The sequence below is a fragment of the Sinocyclocheilus grahami genome, unplaced genomic scaffold (assembly GCF_001515645.1).
Source record: "Sinocyclocheilus grahami isolate Dianchi unplaced genomic scaffold, SAMN03320097.WGS_v1.1 scaffold655.1, whole genome shotgun sequence".
NCBI lineage: Eukaryota > Metazoa > Chordata > Actinopteri > Cypriniformes > Cyprinidae > Sinocyclocheilus > Sinocyclocheilus grahami.
This window is the reverse complement of record NW_015505834.1, coordinates 7,262-25,071: the sequence shown is the minus strand read 5'-3', so window position 1 is coordinate 25,071 and position 17,810 is coordinate 7,262. Positions and strand designations below refer to the sequence as shown.

Here is a 17,810-nt window from a genome sequence, read left to right as displayed (position 1 = left end):
GAGCTCTACCTAGCCCTGTTCTGCGCTTCTGTTATTCGATACTAGCTCTTTCTTTGCTGGGAAGAAAAGCTCGCCTCTTTCCCACGCTCCTTGAACACGTGGTACTGGGGCTGAATTGGACTCTGAAGGCCCTCCCTCTATTGAGACGTCATGCTAGTCCCGCAGTATCCCCGGCCAGTGACTCAGGGGCCTCTGCCTGCTCTCTCCCCCCACTTCTGCGCTGGCTGATCTTTGAAGAGCTTCAGGCCAAATGCCTCCGCGCGGCTACCAAACACCAAATATTTTCACTGAATGTGAAGGTTTGATCAGTCCAGGGTTAATCTGAAAGCATTCGGAAGTTTAGATGCCACAGAGCTTTTATGAACCGTATTAATCTTTAATGACGTCGGGAGGAGTTTTTAGCTGGCTCGCTCTCGCCGGCTTGGGTTTCTGATGAATGTGACCCGGGCCCAGGTGGGAAAAATGGGACACTTCCTGTTAAGTACTGTACATCTGAAATGGCTCGCAGGATATTCTCAGCGTCGGCTGGATTTGCAGCTCGCCGGCGTCTCATTATAGCTTGTTGCTTTGATGTTGACTGTGAACTGTGATACTTTAAATTACCGTTCAGGCTTGGTTTATATGTGTTGGGTATGTATTTAGAAAAAGGATAAAGGAATAAAATAGTTTTGAAAATATTTATGGAAGCAGGGTTACTGCTGGTCTTATAAAAAGATCTTTAAAAGTCTTAACTCGCCCTAAATTAAGGCCTAAAAAGGTCTTAAATCACAACAGAAAGTCTTAAATTCATAGTCATGGCATTAAATGATGCATTTTTCCAATGTAAATATCTAAACATCCATAAATCAAGAAACGTTTACTTGAGATGCAAACATGAATGTATGATGTCTTGTTTTCTGAGAATTTGAATCTGGACACAATTTTAATTATTAGCCTACATTTCATTTTGATTATCTGGTGTCACTAAAGTAATTCTGAGTACTTTTGCCAGAGGTTATAACCAAACCAGTTAGGCAGAGGGATTTCATCGTATGTGTCTTCATGTAGAGTAATACAGGTAGTTGGGAATGTATAATTTCACTCAGAAACCTGTTTAGATTTGACGGTCTGAAATATGCATCTTAAAACTGCAGTATTTGGGAAATGTGGAAATAAAATGGTGACGATAATATAACAAACGAAAACTTGGTTGCTGTTGTCGTTGAATGTGTTGAATAAATGGCTCTAGTCTCGGGTATTTCTCCATTTAAATGCCAAATGATATTGTAAATAGTGTATTCTGATTCCAGAATCAGAGCTTTTCAACGCGTCTCCAAACGTCCGGGCTATATGCAAAACTTAAGTCACCCAAAAAAGTACGTGCAGTTTATAACGTAACGTAGCGGTTACAGTATCTAGTGAAGCAACAGTTTGGAAGATCAAATGTTTGAAGTGTCTGCACAGTATACTGCGTGTGTGTGTGTGTGGCTTTCCGCGCCAAACTGCGGCGTGTGAGGAAAGGCGAGTGCGCTGCGCACACACTGCTTTCGTCCGGTTCCCACGGTGCAGCTGCCTGCCCCGCGCATGCGCAGAGCCAGCTTTGACTTCAGCGCGCATGCTTGACGCCGAGCGCGACGCACAGCTCTGTTGACGCGCTCAGGAAGTCGCACAGGCGTTGTTATTGCCTTAAAACAGCTGGAAAGGCTGCTTCACAAGTCCTAAAGTCTATAATGGTTCAGAGTCACTTTTAAGCAACGTCAATAAAGAAGTCATTGCCATTTGGTGTAGACGGGTAGGATATTGAACTGCATTCATTGGACAATCTGCAAATAAATAATAATATATTATTACTTAGAGATAAGATCCCAAACTGCCTGCTGATTGCGTTTATGATGGCAAAGAGGCAAGTATATTTGTGACCCTGGACCTCAAATACAGTCATAAGTCGCTGGGGGTATATTTGTAGCTACAGCCAACAATACAATAATATTGTATGGGTCAAAATGATCGATTTTTTAAAATGCCAAAAATCATTAGGATATTAAGTAAAGATCATGTTCCATGAAGATATTTTGTACATTTCATAACGTAAATATATCCAAACGTAAGTAATATGCATTGCATATATACTTCAAAGGCGATTTTCTCAATATTGACTTTTTTTGCACCCTCATATTCCTTATTTATTCTTGTGTATCTCAATTTCAAAATATTGACCTTTATGACTGGTTTTGTGGTCCAGGGTCACATTTATGTGTAACAAAATTTTGATCAGGCTCTGAATAAAACCCAAACCCAAGCCTTATCTTATGTCCATCTTTCATGTTTTTGTTTATAATGTTTTTTCCCCCCTCGAATCTGTACCATTTGGTTCGCCGAAGAGCATAATAACGCAGGTGTTTTATTACTGGGATGTTTGGGCACTGGGCCACGCCCATTTCTCGGTTTCACCGCTTGGCCACGCCCTCAAGCCGACCCCGCAGCCAATCAGCGTCGCCCAGCCCTCCCATTCCACAATACTTGATTCTACAGAGACGTATTGTTATGCAAACTAGTTCGGCTAAAATATCCCCCTGGCAACGCCGCTCCGGGCAGAGGCTCGCCGGGACCGCGCGACGGACGAACAGCAGCGGGCTAGCGTCAGTTTTGGAGTCACTTCTTCCCGTCCAGACGTCAAGAGTAAGTACATCTTTACTCGTTCACGTTAAGAAGCCGCTACTCGACAGCGTGAAACCGTGGTTTTAACAGTTTCTCTGTTTATTTCAGTCACCCTTGCCAAATAAGCCACCGCGGGACGCGAGAGACGCATTGCCTGAGGTAAATTACCGTTAACTCAGACCTCTCTAACGGCCCTCGATGCGCTTAACCGGAGACGCCGCCGCTCACACGCCTCCTTTCGCACACTAAATAGCTCCTACTCTGCCACAACCTGGTGCTGCTACTGAGAGACGCGCACACACGGAGACTTACACTTTGTGGATGGTTGAACTTTCTCGCTAGCTCTTTGGATATATACCATAGCCACCGACTGCATTTGCACACCAAGTGTGTCGTTTACTTGTCCTTTTTGGGATATATACGCTCGTCTTATTTCTAGTCTCACTCGCCTAAGCTGGTTTTAGTCCAGTCAAGCCGCGAATATCCCAGTACTCGAGACTGTAAAGCCGGCGGAGAGCACCATGAGCCAGGCGGATATATCGTGCTCGGCGCCGCAGAGAGTCTTCCAGGAGGCGGTGAAGAAGGGCAACACGAAGGAGCTCCATTCGCTGCTGCAGAACATGACCAACTGCGAGTTTAACGTTAATTCGTTCGGCCCCGAGGGACAGACGGCGCTGCATCAGTCGGTCATCGACGGGAACCTGGAGCTCGTGAAACTGCTGGTGAAGTTCGGAGCCGATATTCGGCTGGCTAACCGGGAGGGCTGGAGCGCGCTGCACATCGCCGCTTTCGGAGGACGCCAGGACATCGTGTTGTACCTCATCACCAAGGCCAAGTACTCCTCCGGCGCGCGGTGATCCGGTAGAAGCACGCGGAAAGACCGGGCTCGTTTCATTCTAGCGTTGTGATCTGCCAAGCTCGAGTTCCCTTGTACCTTAAAACCAAATGAGGGCTGTAGCCTTTTTCTTTCCCGTGTCAGATCTGGCGATGAGAGAATCTGAAACGCATGCTGTTTGGGATGCGCGTTGGTACTATAGCTTTTTATTGAATGTTTAAGTCATCAGATCTGGACTGTGTGGCTTTACCAGGGCTTGACCTGTTGACCTGGAGACATCGAGATGGCACTTGATGCTGTGGCTGAATGCTGGAATAGTGGCAAGAGGTGAACTCCAGAATGAAGGCCATCCTCTGTTTTGGCTAGACACTGTCTTTTAATACGAACCGTAAGTCGTTTCATCAATCAAATCGTGTGGCATTGGTGACCAGTGCTGAAATATGTCCTCGAAATAACAAGTGACTTATTCCTAAGTACTGTACACATAGCTTTACTGTGTTCTTTCTCTGTACAAGTAGTCTATTGCGCTCTGCCTTCAGCTAGCAGACGGCTTCCACACAGCTTTCAGGCCAGTGCGACCCATGTCTATGGTTAACATGTTACTAAAAACCGCTGCTTTCGCTTTTTTTTTGTTAATCAAAACGTCAGGAAAGTCGCCTTTGGGACACACTTTATAATCTTCTTTCAGTATTTTGAATTAACACCCTGGTCATCACTGTGAATACAGGTTGGGTTTGTCTTTTTATTTATGAAGGTACATTGAGATAATGCATTTAAATTATGTTGTGGTTATTTTTAAGACTATAGCCTAAGTGTAAAAGTATGTAGGGTGACCTAAAGCTGCTTCGGACTCGTTACAGGCTAAACTGTCCCGTGTGGAGATTCCGCGCCACGGCCCCCCACGTGTACACCTTTTTTCCCGGGAAAAATGCGTCCCCTTCTACTTTTATCCTGGTTCTCTGCATCAGCTACCTCGACTTGAAAGTATTCGAATATCATATGCTCTCTTTCTCAAGCCTTCTCCTTAACTGTGCTCAGTTACCCACTAGTGCTCGTTTTTTTTGGTCAACAGAATCAGTAGGCTCTGTCCAGGTCGTTTTACTTGATGTTTTCTTACTGTCATCCTGTTTTTTTTGTTTTACAATCTTCACTCGGGACAATTTATCTCCTTGAACCAAAATTAAGATCCATTGGTTATTCGAAAAAAAAAAAATTTCCGCCAAGCGCGGAAATATCAATTGAGACATTATATATGTAGGTTTTATTTCAGCCGATTGCTTAATTTTTGCGTTGTCATTTTTGGTTTATGTTGTAGTTGCAAAAAGTGAAATGCATTGCATGACTATTAAATGCAGGGAGTTTTGTTGCACATAAATGTGGAGCCTTTTACGCCCCCTAGTGCCTGGTCGGGTAACTGCAGGAGCTGAGGCTTACCAATAGTTACTACTGAGCAGGACTGTATGAACATTGAGAAGAAGACTATGACTTCGGTTGCAGGAAACATCGACAGATTCGTTCAAAAAAAGACTGCCTGCCGCCTTTAAGAGTCATGGCACCTGATGTTTGTTTCAATGCTGCTTTTATGTAATTTTTTTTCTTGATACAATGGCCAACGGTGAGTGAATGAGGACAAGTATCAGTTAGATATATAATTTTTTTTGTCGTTGTTTTTGCGAGAAGCCCCATGCCGTTGTGTGAGCGTGTGTGATTATACTCATGTCTTGCCACAGTCCAGTGGTGTTGCTGTTGTTTCTAGCCCCCGTCGCTCAACCTGGTTAACCAACCGGGAACTCCTCGTACCTGGAAATGCAACTGATGTGATTCTCACGATCATCTATTCGATTGGTATAGGCAGAACAAATATGCATCGCTTGTCTTAAACTTGATATTTTTACTCTTGTTGAAAATATTGCACTGATGACTGTTGTTAATTCGTTGACTTCAGGTCAACATTTTATTTTTTCTAAATAGAAAAAAGGAACACAACAAAATACTATTGTATAAAAAAAGCTCCAGGTTATATTGTCTCTGTTTGTGCGTTACAATGTATAACATTACGTTTGCAAAGATGTTTGTATCTCTGTGATCGGGTGTGTGTATACATATATAGTATATATATGGATATATAAACTCTGATATCTCGGAGCACTTTCTTATTTGAAGTGCTCTCCTCCTGATGTTAATAAAGGGGAATAATACTTGTGATGGTAAGATCATTGTAACAAAAATAAATTGCACGATGTATAGTTGTTTTACCCCATCATTTGTCATAACATTTATGACATGGGGGTTAAATGACTGGATAGGTGTATATGAATGAGTAAAAGTGCTGTTGTATTTTAAATGTTTTTTGTGGACCAAGTTATTTTTCATCTTGGGTCTCCAGTGAGTGATGCGAATGTTCTTTTGTGTTGACTTCAGCTTTTCTTTTTCTTTTTCTGTTTGTGTGTGTGTGTGTGTGTTTTTTTTTTTTTTTTTTGAACATTTGTAACACTGTGATTCATGTATGGTGAGAATATGAGTGCTGTAATATTTTTATGTATGCGTGTGTGTTCAAGCCAGTAAAGAAATAATTAAACCTTCCTCAATGTGTGGCTGTGAACGTTTCTTTCCATCTCGGAGGAAGAATTTGGGCCAACCTGACCCCAGTTTCCATTCTCTCCTTTTTGTCATTCATTTGGCCTAGTCCTTTCATATGCTGGATAAAGGAGTGCAGGGGGTTGTGGGTAATTTTGTTTTAAAGACAGATCCCCTCCCTGTGTGTTTGTGTGGGTTTTATGTTACAACTCTTTGCATGGAGCAGCTCTCTGCCCTTCTGTTCTGTGGGAGACTCAAAGCATTTTTTCATACATTTAAAAAAACACATCAGAGCACTTTAATTCTTCATCTTCTGATTCCATTCCACCTCAGTTTCTATTGGACGCCAACTCTGAAACATTGGCAGATATACAAGAGAAATCAAGTCACGTTTGCTGCATTTCATGCTTTCATGAAACAAGAGTTGTACCTCGGTGAAAATTCAGTACTGCATTTCGGTTCCTGCTCTGATTTATTGGTGGAATGTCCAGAGTGTTTGTTTTTGAAATTCACAAATGAGCCAAAAACTTTGTCCGACATTGTCCAGAGGCCACGTTTATTGCAACCGTAATCCGAACCAAGCAAGTGCTTGCTGTTTTCTGCATGCTTTTGAAGACAACCCTCACTAGAAGACTGTGACCTCAATGGCATCCATCTCTGTTTCCACCCCCCTCCATCCCCCGGGCAGGATGTTATTGTTGAGCTGGATTTCCATTGTCCGGCGGCTGAGTTGGCCACCTTCCCAGAGTGCAATAGAGAGGCCCCCTAATAGATTCTTCATGTGCCTCAGTCCCGACACACATCATTGCAGGAATTTGGAAATGATTTTAACAGAGTCCCGTCGCTCTGCGCGCTAGCCTTCCCCCACTGCGAGCTAGAGAGGGAGGGACGTGTAAACCCAACAATGTGAAAAAGAATTTTGTGAATGTACTTGAGAGCGAAAAGGAAACGCGCTCCTCTTCTAGCTCTGAGAATGTGAAGTGGAGGCTTGGAGGTTTGTCCTCTTTTGTTTGTAGTTCGGTGCGCTGGAATGTTTCGTTTTCCCATACCTTCAGTGTTCCAGAGATCAAAAACAACCTCTTTGCACGAACATATTCTTGTCAGCAGCTTTGCATACGTGCGCATATAGTTCCAAAAAGGCCCCACAACATTGCTCGCTCTGGTGCAAGTACACACATGCAGAGAAAAAAAGTGTTTGCGGCCATGAAAATTGTTGCAGATTCTCGGAAGGAGAGGAACATTATAGCCATAAGAGAATGAAGATGAATTATTGTTGCAATGGCTTAGTCATGACCACAAATTTTACCAGGAAAAGTTCCTTTCAAACACAGTTTAATCCAATTAATGCACTCATCTGCTGCTGGCAAATGAGCTGTAGTGTTAAAGATGTGATGAGTTTAGTGTTTATTTTTGTTGAGCATTGTTATATGTCAGCTTGATATAAAATTAGCAATATAATAATGAATAATTATGACATAAAAAATTTAAATTAGTTTACATGAAACGAACAAGATAATTTTTTTTTTTTTAAATAATGAACACTTGATTAATAGCTATTAACGTTTATATAAATGTGTGTGTGTGTGTGTGTGTGTGTGTGTATATATATATATATGGGTCAAAGACGAAAAGGGTGTTTCAAGCATCAAACAAATAAAAGTTTAGTTTTTCCCCATACATTAGAATGTGTCCTGTTTAAGTTTATATTTTTCTGAAAAAAAAAAAAATATTATCATGCATTTTTTACCATGTTTGACAGAAGACACGCACTAAAATGTCATTCAATGTAACAATATTTATATACTAAAAAATCTTGATATTTAAAACATGAATCATTTGATGACATATTAAAAGACTCTATTTAAGCATCACAGTGCAGCCCTCAAATATCAATTAACTTTAATTTTTAAATCTGTGTACTTTGCTAATGTCCTTCAAACCACTATGTTTTCCAATTTGCCAGCAAGAAGTTTTTGTAAGGAAGTGAAAATCATTTAAAATATATACAAATTTAGTATGATCATATATTCTTATTTGTATTTTAATAAGTACAGGTCAGAATAAGTATATTGTTTCATTTTTACATAAATATATGTGTTACACTGAATGACCATGGTTTTTGGTCATGGACGATTTTCCAAAAAGAGAGATAACATTGCCATTGTTCCCATAACTGAAATATTTTTAGTATTAATCTGTGCCATTAAATTTGTTTTAATAATAATCCTGAGTAAATGACTGCAGAAACAGAGGTATAAATATAATAAGCATTTTCCTGATGCTCCCCTGCCATGCTTGCTTAGCTTGTCACTTTGTTTCTGACTTGCTCGGCCTCAAAAATTCCTGCTTGCAGCCACATTTATTAATACTTTCTGTTTGCAAACATAAATGACATGATCAGGATGAGTATTTGGGTGGAGAATCCCCTCAGTGATCTCTCTTGAACTACTGACATACTGTAGTGAGGGGGGTCTCTCTGCCCAGAATTATTGGCAAGCTATTATTCCAACAATTACAATCCTCAATACCCTTCTCTATTCCTGGCTAAAGGCACGTTCACACCAAGTACGGTAAGGATAAAGATAAAACATTTTAAAAAACTATCAAAAAATTTGAAGAAAAAAAACCCCTTCCGTATAAAAGAATAGCAGATTCCACAGCACAACTAACGATAACTGCACATAGAAACTATATTGTTGGAATCTCTTTTATATCGTTGGATATTGATGGATTTGTTTTGTTTTTTCCAGCTGATGAATGATAAAAGCATTGACAGCCAATATTAGAATTCATTCAACTTTAAAGAGCTCGAGCATTTAAAGTGGCAGACAACAAATCTGCAGCACATGCTTAGAATGAACAGTGCTATTGTTCATCGGTGTGGAGGCTAACATAGTTACTGTTATAGTTATTGTTCTTGGTGTGAACAGGCTTTAAGAGTGCCACCCAAGCTACTGGGCTCACACTTAGTTTATTTGTCAATGCTAAACATTCCTCATTTATCTGTAATATAAATAAGATGCTAAAATTGTTATTTATACAGTGATACTGTCATTCAGTGTAATGGATGACACTGTGGTGTAACAGAGAATTTGCATTACCCTGAATGACGAAACTTCTACATCAGCTACCTATTTCAAACAGTGAACTTGACCAGTAAAGTTAATCACAATTATTCACAACATCTACTTGTTTTTCAAAAAATAGAATATTAAAAGTGTTTTTTGGCATTTCACTGAATGACTTGTGTTTTTGTAACCTATGTTACCACACCATGAAAAAGGTGAAATGATCAAGTATTTAAGAGCAATAAACTCACGTTTCTGCAGCACCACATGATCTTTCAGGTGCCATTTAATGATGTTACAGACTGCCATCAGTTTTTTATATGATTTCAGAATAACTTCTTCTTCCTGTTACACTGAATGATCTCAGATAAACTGCCTTTTTCGGGACAAAAGTCCCCTGTCCATTTAAATACTTAAAAAAAAAAACAATAAGACATAGTCCTTTTAATATAACACAGCCAATACTTACTTGAAAATTCCAAGACAACAAATATATTTTTTAACTTGGTATTTTATGTTTATTTAAAGATGTATTGGTAAAAAGTCCGGACCATTACACTGAATGACAATTTTACACTTTGGAACATTATTTCCCCCATATTTTGACATTTTATTGTCACGTAGTTATTTGAAATATGAAAGTAGACAATTTACTTGCATTTAAAATGTTTTTAATGCATTTAAAATGACTTTTGTAAATGTAATTTGATGCGGACACCAAAATGGTGACGTCTCGACTTTGACCTATATATATATATACACACACACACATTTAAATATATATACACATTTAAAACGATTCATTCTAAATTATATAGCAATAATATATAAATATTATAATATAATAATAAATAATTATTACATAAAAGTAAATAATTCAAATGAATTTACATGACACTTACAATGAGATAAACTAACTTTTTTAAAAGAAACACTTGATTAATAGCTATTAATATTATATACATTTAAATATTACAATATATTAATTCAAAATTATATATAAACAATATAAATATTAATTATAATTAATGAATAATTATTGCATAAATTTTTTTTATGAACTTTATCAATCAATATTATATAAATGATAATAGATCACAATTAATTCTAAATTATATATAGAGTGCATACCCATTTCTCTCTCATTTCCAATGAAATATCAATAATTTTTTTTCTTTTAGATACATGCTTGTAGATGGAAGTTCTCTGTCAAACATTTTATGAGTGCAATGACTGTCTAAATTACAATGTCATTTAAAAATATATATATATATTTTAGTCAGTATTAGTATTAATTAGTTAGGATTAACTAGACTGACTAACGAGATATACGCAGAAATCTTTATTTAAAACATAAGTGATCTTGAACACTGTCAACGCAAATGCAAACTTTTGTTCATTATGAGAAACCCACATTATAATGCATGTTGTTAAACATGTAAAACAGAGTTCTCTCATAGTGAAAAGCGAAATGAAAGATATAGAGAGAACGAGACAGGTGGCTAGGCCTGGCCTTCCTTACCCTCCTCTCCTGTTTGAACTCTCTTTCATTCTTTCGCTCCGCTCTGTGCTTTTTCAAGCACACAGTGACAAGCGCATTCATTCTCTCGCTCTATTCTACGCTCTCCTCTTTTTTTTGTCCAGCCTGCTGGATTCTGCTTCATCGCTATTCAGCTCCCAGACGGACCACCATTGATTAGAGCCCCCCTACACTCACCCCCTCCAAAACATACTCACACACACACACCAGCCGTCTCCACCTCACACACCCTGCACTCAGCAGCTGCTATGCTAATGAACCTCAGGAATAGAGAGATGGGGAAATGATAGGGAATCATCAGGATGACTCTGTCTTCATAAAAAACTGAGGTGGAAGAGCTGAGAAATATCACTAAACAACCATATAAAAATGTAAAGAAGGAGAAAAGTAAGCGTATTATTCCTGTCCTTCTTCAGGCAAAGGTTAACTTAACACGTGTGTTGGCCTTCAGTTTTTATGTAGCGTCTCTCCTTTTACTGTAACTACTATAACTGGATTTCCCAATCCAAGGCCTGCATATCAACCAAGCCACATATTGATTCTGGCTAGAAACGGCAGATAATTATACACTACTGTTCCTTAACTATAACTATGTGCAGGGCTCTGAAGTGCATAAAAATGAGCATATGCCCAATTAAACTCACTTTTAAGTACTACAAACTGCAGAATGTTACAGACAGACTAAAATATGTATAAAAAGTGCATCTTTATCAGTGACAGCAGATCTTCCTATAAAAATAATCAAACTAGCCTGACAAAACAAGCCTAAAACAAATGAATTGCAACAGTGAGAAACATCAGCTCACTAAATAACAATGAAGTGGCCAAACTTTATGATGTACCAACAAGAACAATTTTGTGACTGTATGCTGTAAATAATTCCAAAAAACCTACAGTTGTCTATATTTATAAGTGACTTTACGGAGAAAAAACAAGTCATAAGCTACTTATAATTATGCACTGATTTTGGTTTTAAGCCTTGATAGTGTTGCTTTCAGATGTGTCAACTGTCAAAATGAAACAGAATTCATATTCATCTATTGTTTACAATGTGTTCGTTTAATGTTTTTATTGTTTATAGTGATTTATCTGTGTATGTAGAATTTTGCAAAGCCACTCTGGTCAAGCAACATTTCGCTTTATACACACTTTATAGTTCCATCTACGGCATCTACGTTTCCATGAAGAACCTTTAACATCCATGAAGGCTTTCCATTTATCAAAAGGTTCTTTATAGTGGAAAAAAGTCATTTAGATTATTAAAATGTTCTTCACACTAAGAAAAACATGTTTCTTCTAAGAACTGTTCACTGAAAGTTTCTTTGGGGAACCGAAAATGGTTCTTCTATGGCATTCCTGCAAAAACCCCCCTTTTGGAAATTTTATTTTTAATAGTGTACTATAACAGCATTTTGCTGTTTTACTGTATTGTTTTACTGTACTTTTATGCCACTGGAATGACAATAAACTATTTCAAATACCACAAACTTCAAATAAACTGCACAAAAATGTAGTGTGATGTCCATGCATGAAAAAGAGAGGTGTGTGTGCACAGTAAGCATGGACATTCGGGCAGAAATCAGTGTGGAGAAGTAAACAAACACGTAAAAAACGAGCACTAACAAAGCAGGAGGGGAACACGGGCGCTTTGGTGCATGGGAGAGGGTGCATGAATATGGTTATGTGTATATGGAGCAGGCAGCTGGGGAGAGGCCCCATCCTCCTCGCTCCTGCTCAGCTATTTAGACGTGTCCCCGAGCGGCGTGACCCAATGGCCTGCAGGGCGGGGCCACCCATGTGACATCTGCCTTTTTGCGCGAGGGAGTGCCCATATGGGGCATACGCACATTAACACTCGCGCACACACGCATACATACATACAGCCCTCGCCCTGTCACATCGCTGTACCCTCCTGCTGCCTGCACCATTTGTTCTGCTATTGTGCGTCTCATTCGCTGCTGTTTGCCTCATTCCTGAACAGACCATAAAGAGGGAGGGTGTGGGTGTGTGAGTGTGTGTTTAGGAGGGCATGTCTGGTCAGCGACGCATTCGTGCAACAGGCTTTCAAGGGCAGGGCGCTCCCCTGCACACACACACATAGAGCTGAGGTTAAGGAGCAGGGTGCGAGCAGTGGGGTCAGACTTTCTCCTTTCTACACATGTTCAGGTCTCTGTAACCAAAGGGCACTGACCTTACCCAGCTGGACGCTCTGATGTGACTGCTGTCCATGTCTGGTTTGTTTTTGTAAGGAAAACTTTAGATTTCAGAAATCAGATTTCACTGAAGGTTAACTCTCCAGAGCTGTGGTTTTTCTTTTCTAAGCAACACAAACGGCACCTTTCACCTGGCAAATGATAAAATGAGGAAAAATCCACCACCCATAGGCTATGTGCATTATAAATGGTTTATCCTAAAGAGAGAGCGACAGCCTCAATTTGAATACTTTTATTTTATACTGTAAAGAAGCAGTTTGTCTGTCTTGACAAGCTGTAACATGAATAATTCCTCAAATCATGTGATTCTTTAAGGAGAGCTGTGCTTTTACTTTTCTAAACAATTCAAACTACAATTTTCACCTGGCGAATGAAAAATTAGGAAAAAATCCACCACATTGTAGAAAGCATCCATTGTGAATGAACTGATATGTGCAAAATATATGCTGCATCAACTTCTGGATTTCAGAAAACATCCCAAAGTGTATCCTTAAAGTTGCTATGTAAGTAGAGGCATATCTTTTCTTCCATTTTGTGACACATCCAAGCGAAAGGGAAGAGAAAAAATGTAGTGCGGGGACTTGGTTCAATCCATTGGTTGTTAATTGGATGGAGGCAACTCTGAATGCGAGCTTGCAGTCGATTGTAAGAAAGGGGCGAAGTGGACTAAATAATTGGAGAAGTCGAACATTAGAGAGAAGTTTCACTGGAAGATCTAGATATTTTAATCAGAAATTACAAGTTCAAAACAAAAAATAAATAAGAAACATACATGGATGAAGCATTCACAAAAAGATCAATAACAGGCATTTAGAAAATACAGTGGGTGAGTTTCCGTTTCATGCTGACTTCAAGAAACTTGCAGCCAACAGTGCAATTCAATCAGCAAAAGTAAAAACATATTTTGTTGCTGACAACCATTCTAGATCTTTGGTTTTGGAAGCATCAACTGCATTTGAAAACAACAGCTCACCACAAACCTTTTGACCACCATGCCAACACTCTCATGTCTGCTATTGATCCTTTGATCATTCCATGTGACCGTGTACATCTCGACACAGCACTAAAGTGCAGAAGAGCACTTTAGATCTCGCTCACCAATTCCACTCCTGCTCCACATTGTAGCTAAGTACACGCTATGTATGTCACCCCAGTGCTCCTCCTATTGATTGTGGGTGAGTGCGTGTATGTACGTATGTCTGGCCATGCCGTCACTCCTTTTGGGCAACACAAGTGTGAATGTGTGCGCTGGCAAGTGATTGTGGGGAATAAAGCCCTGGTTGTTTGCAGTGAAACTACGGGTTGTAAGTGAGTGGGGAGATGCGTTTCTGTTTGACTGGGCAGGCAGAATGGGACTATTCAGTAGACCCCCAAACTGCAACCCTCTTTTCTCTCCATTGTCATCTCCCCTTCTCTCTGCTGCAACATACAGCCCAAGACAGAGCGAGAGAGAGGGAGAGAGATGTCTGGGTGGGAGAGAGGAGTGGGGGTTGGGATCAACAAGAGAAGACCGAATGGGTACAGAGAGGAGTAAAAACAGCCTCTACATGGGCTGTTTTACTTATTTAGGGTTCATTCTTCAATTTGGTTGTTACTGTAAGTATGTATTATTAATGGATGGGGATAGGTGTACCCCAGTATATGTCCCAGGACCTTTTTTGTTTCACCTTTACCTTGTTAGAAACAAAAGTCTTTAAGATTTCTTTCTGTCCTATAGACATAGTGACATCCTCGATTTATATAGCTTTATTTTCTACTCTAAAGAAGCAGGGTGTTTGTCTCAAATTATAAATAAAACGTAAAAAAGGATAGTTGACACAAAAATTAAAGTTCTATCATCTTTTACTCACCCTCATATCATTCCAAACCCATAAGACTTTTGCTAATTTTAAAACACAAATGTCCCTCCATTTAAAGTATATTCCACCAAAAGTTGTATTCATGTATGAACATTGATCAACGCATATACATAGAGCTCATCAAATACAGTAAACAGAAGTCAAGCACGCTTGAATAAGGCGCAAGAAATAATGAGGTTCCTGCATGTCAAGCAAGTTCGGTTGAACTTCTGTTTATCATAGTTGATGTGTTCTATGTATTTGCATTGATCAATGTTTCTATGTGAATAAAAGCCTAAATTAAATATGTTCATATACAGTGATGGTGGTGTCTCTTCAAAAGACTCATGATTTGTGAAAGTGTCAAAGTTTTGGCTGAATAGACTTTCAATGTAGGGGAAAAAATGCGTTCAGATTTCATTAAAAATACCTTCATCTGTGTTTCAAAGATGCATTAATGTCATATTGGTTATGGAATTACTTGAGGGTGAATGAACATTTTAAATTTTTTGGGAGAACTATGCCTTTAAGTCTTGAAATATACTCTACGCAAGTATGTGAACACAGATGCGCCTAGCTATGCAAGCTTGATTTCACACGTTATTATGTTACAAAACATGTCAAGATGCAATTCATAACACAAGTATGCATTGTCGCAAAGGGCATTAGAGTAAAATGTCTGCATCTATCATCAGTTTTCTCTTTAAGGTCAACTACAGATCAACCTGATATAGGCTATATATAAACAGAGAAAAAAATACTTAATGTTTAATAAAAGAAGCAGTTCCAAATGAAAGGAAGGTCAAATCTACACAGGAAGGCAGGAAAGAGGGCACCGCTTTGATCATATGCGAGGGAAGTGTTTGACAAAGTTAATTCTAACCTGCTGAGGGCTTTATTATGTACACAACCCTGCTGACAAATGTGCATGAGTGGAGCCTCAATGACCAATCAGTGCCTTTGCTCTTCCTGCAGTCACGGTTGAGCGCAGAGCCTGTAAGGAGACACAGAGAAAGGAATCCAAGCAGCCGGGATCTATGTTTTTGGTTGCAATTTGTGTTTAATTGCTATAGAAAAGAGAGAAGGTGCAATTCATCTCTGTTCAATCATGGTCTTTGTGGTTCATGTTTTTCTGCAATGAGAGTTTTGCGGTGATGCATGTATTGACATAGTGAAACTGGCTTAAAGAATTAGCTCACTCTAAAATGAAATTCTTTCATCTTTAATCACCCTCATGTTGTTCCAAACCCACATGACTTTGTTTCTTCTGTGGAACACAAGAAATTCTGAACACTTTTTTCCATGCAATTACAATATATGGGAACTGGAAGGAGACAAAGGAATAGTTCATCCAAAAAACCTCAACCTCATTTCATTCCAAACCCGCATGTTTTATTTCTTCTGTGGAACAAAAAGAAGATATTTTGAATATTTTAAATTTTTTTTGTCTATACAAAAAAAGTCCAAAACAACACTGGATACTATGGAGCCCCAGATATGACATGTGGGAAAAATATTTATACCTTGGCCACAAATTAACAATTTATTCCTGCGACTTACTAATACATCAGTACGGTTTACTAATTCGCCTCATTGTTTTGACCCTCTATGGTGCGCAATATGATGTCAACGAGGAAACAATTATTTGTGATTTTCTTCCTGCTTAAAATTGGACACTATAACAATATCTATAAACATTTTCATTATTTTTTTATTTTTTTAATGTTTGTTGCCTCAAGGCAACATTGTACCACAATGGACCAATTTAAACATTTGACATTTTCATGCTGTTTTATACACTTGAATAGACAGTTTTATATAGTTTTTAATGTATTGCATATCTCATATTTAAAAAAAAGTAACATTTCATATCCAGCTGTTGCTCTCAGGCAACATTGTACTATCATGGATTACAAGTATAACCAAACAATCATAACAGTTATCATATCAAAACGTTACACTCAGTGTTGTTTCAAGATATTCACCTTATCCTTACAAGCATGCACATACACACACAAGTACATGCACGTAAAATCTCCTTCCTCACTAATGACACCTCACTGCTTGTGAAAGCTGAGAAAGCAATTTCTCTCAACAGAAAAATCATAATATGTGCAGATATTTGATATGTGAAGAAACCCACCCTTAACCCATCTCTTTTAGAGAACTACTTCCCTTCTTTCTTTAATTGCAAAAACACTTGAACGAGCTGTGTTTAAACCAAGTCTCTGCCTTTCTCAGACAGAACAACCTCCTCGACAGCAACCAGTCTGGTTTCAGAAGTGAACATTCAACCGAGACTGCCTTGCTTTCAGTTGTTGAAGCCCTAAGACTGGCAAGAGCGGATTCCAAATCTTCAATACTTATCTTGCTGGATCTGTCCGCTGCTTTTGACACAGTTAAACACTAGATTTTCCTGTCAACCCTATTGGCAAAGGGCATCTCAGGAACTGCACTCCAGTGGTTTGAGTCTTTCCTCAGATAGGTCCTTCAAGGTATCTTGGAGAGGTGAGGTGTCCAAGTCGCAACATCTAACTACTGGGGTGCCTCAGGGCTCAGTTCTTGGACCACTTCTATTCTCTGTTTACATGGCATCACTAGGTTCTGTCATTTTCATATCACTGCTATGCTGATGAGACTCAACTCTATCTCTCATTCCATCCTGATGATCCGACGATAGCTGCTTGCATCTCAGCTTGTCTAACAGACATTTCTTGCTGAATAAAGGACCATCACCTTCAACTCAACCTTGCCAAGACAGAACTGCTTGTGGTTCCTGCAAAGTGCAAACCCATCGTTTCATCACAATTTCATCATCCAGTTAGGCACGTCAACCATAACTCCTTCAAAAACAGCCAGAAACCTTGGAGTTATGGTTGATGATCAGCTGACTTTCTCAGACCACATTTCTAAACCTCCCCGGTCCTGCAGATTTGCTTTATTCAACATCAAGAAGATCAGGCCCTTTCTTTTGGAACATGCTTCACAACTCCTTGTTCAAGCTCTTGTTCTGTTCAGGCTGGACTATTGCAATGCTCTCTTGGCAGGTCTTTCAGCCAGTTCTATCAAACCTTTACAATTAATCCAGAACGCGGCAGCAAG

At 39.2% G+C, this 17,810-nt stretch overlaps 1 protein-coding gene across 1 annotated transcript; it reads left to right on the top strand.

Annotated features, from left to right (window-relative positions):
- Positions 1–2,459: 2,459 nt before the first annotated feature.
- LOC107558685 (notch-regulated ankyrin repeat-containing protein A) lies at positions 2,460–5,942 on the top strand. Its single transcript, XM_016242341.1, has 2 exons — positions 2,460–2,658; positions 2,746–5,942. Exon 2 carries the CDS (start codon positions 3,159–3,161, stop codon positions 3,492–3,494), a length of 336 nt encoding a protein of 111 aa, XP_016097827.1. The 5' UTR covers positions 2,460–2,658; positions 2,746–3,158; the 3' UTR covers positions 3,495–5,942.
- The last annotated feature ends 11,868 nt before the right edge of the window (positions 5,943–17,810 follow it).

What these genes read in the sequence shown, in the direction of transcription:
- LOC107558685 (XM_016242341.1), top strand. Translation starts at nt 3,159, where the DNA reads ATGAGCCAGGCGGATATATCGTGCTCGGCGCCGCAGAGAGTCTTCCAG.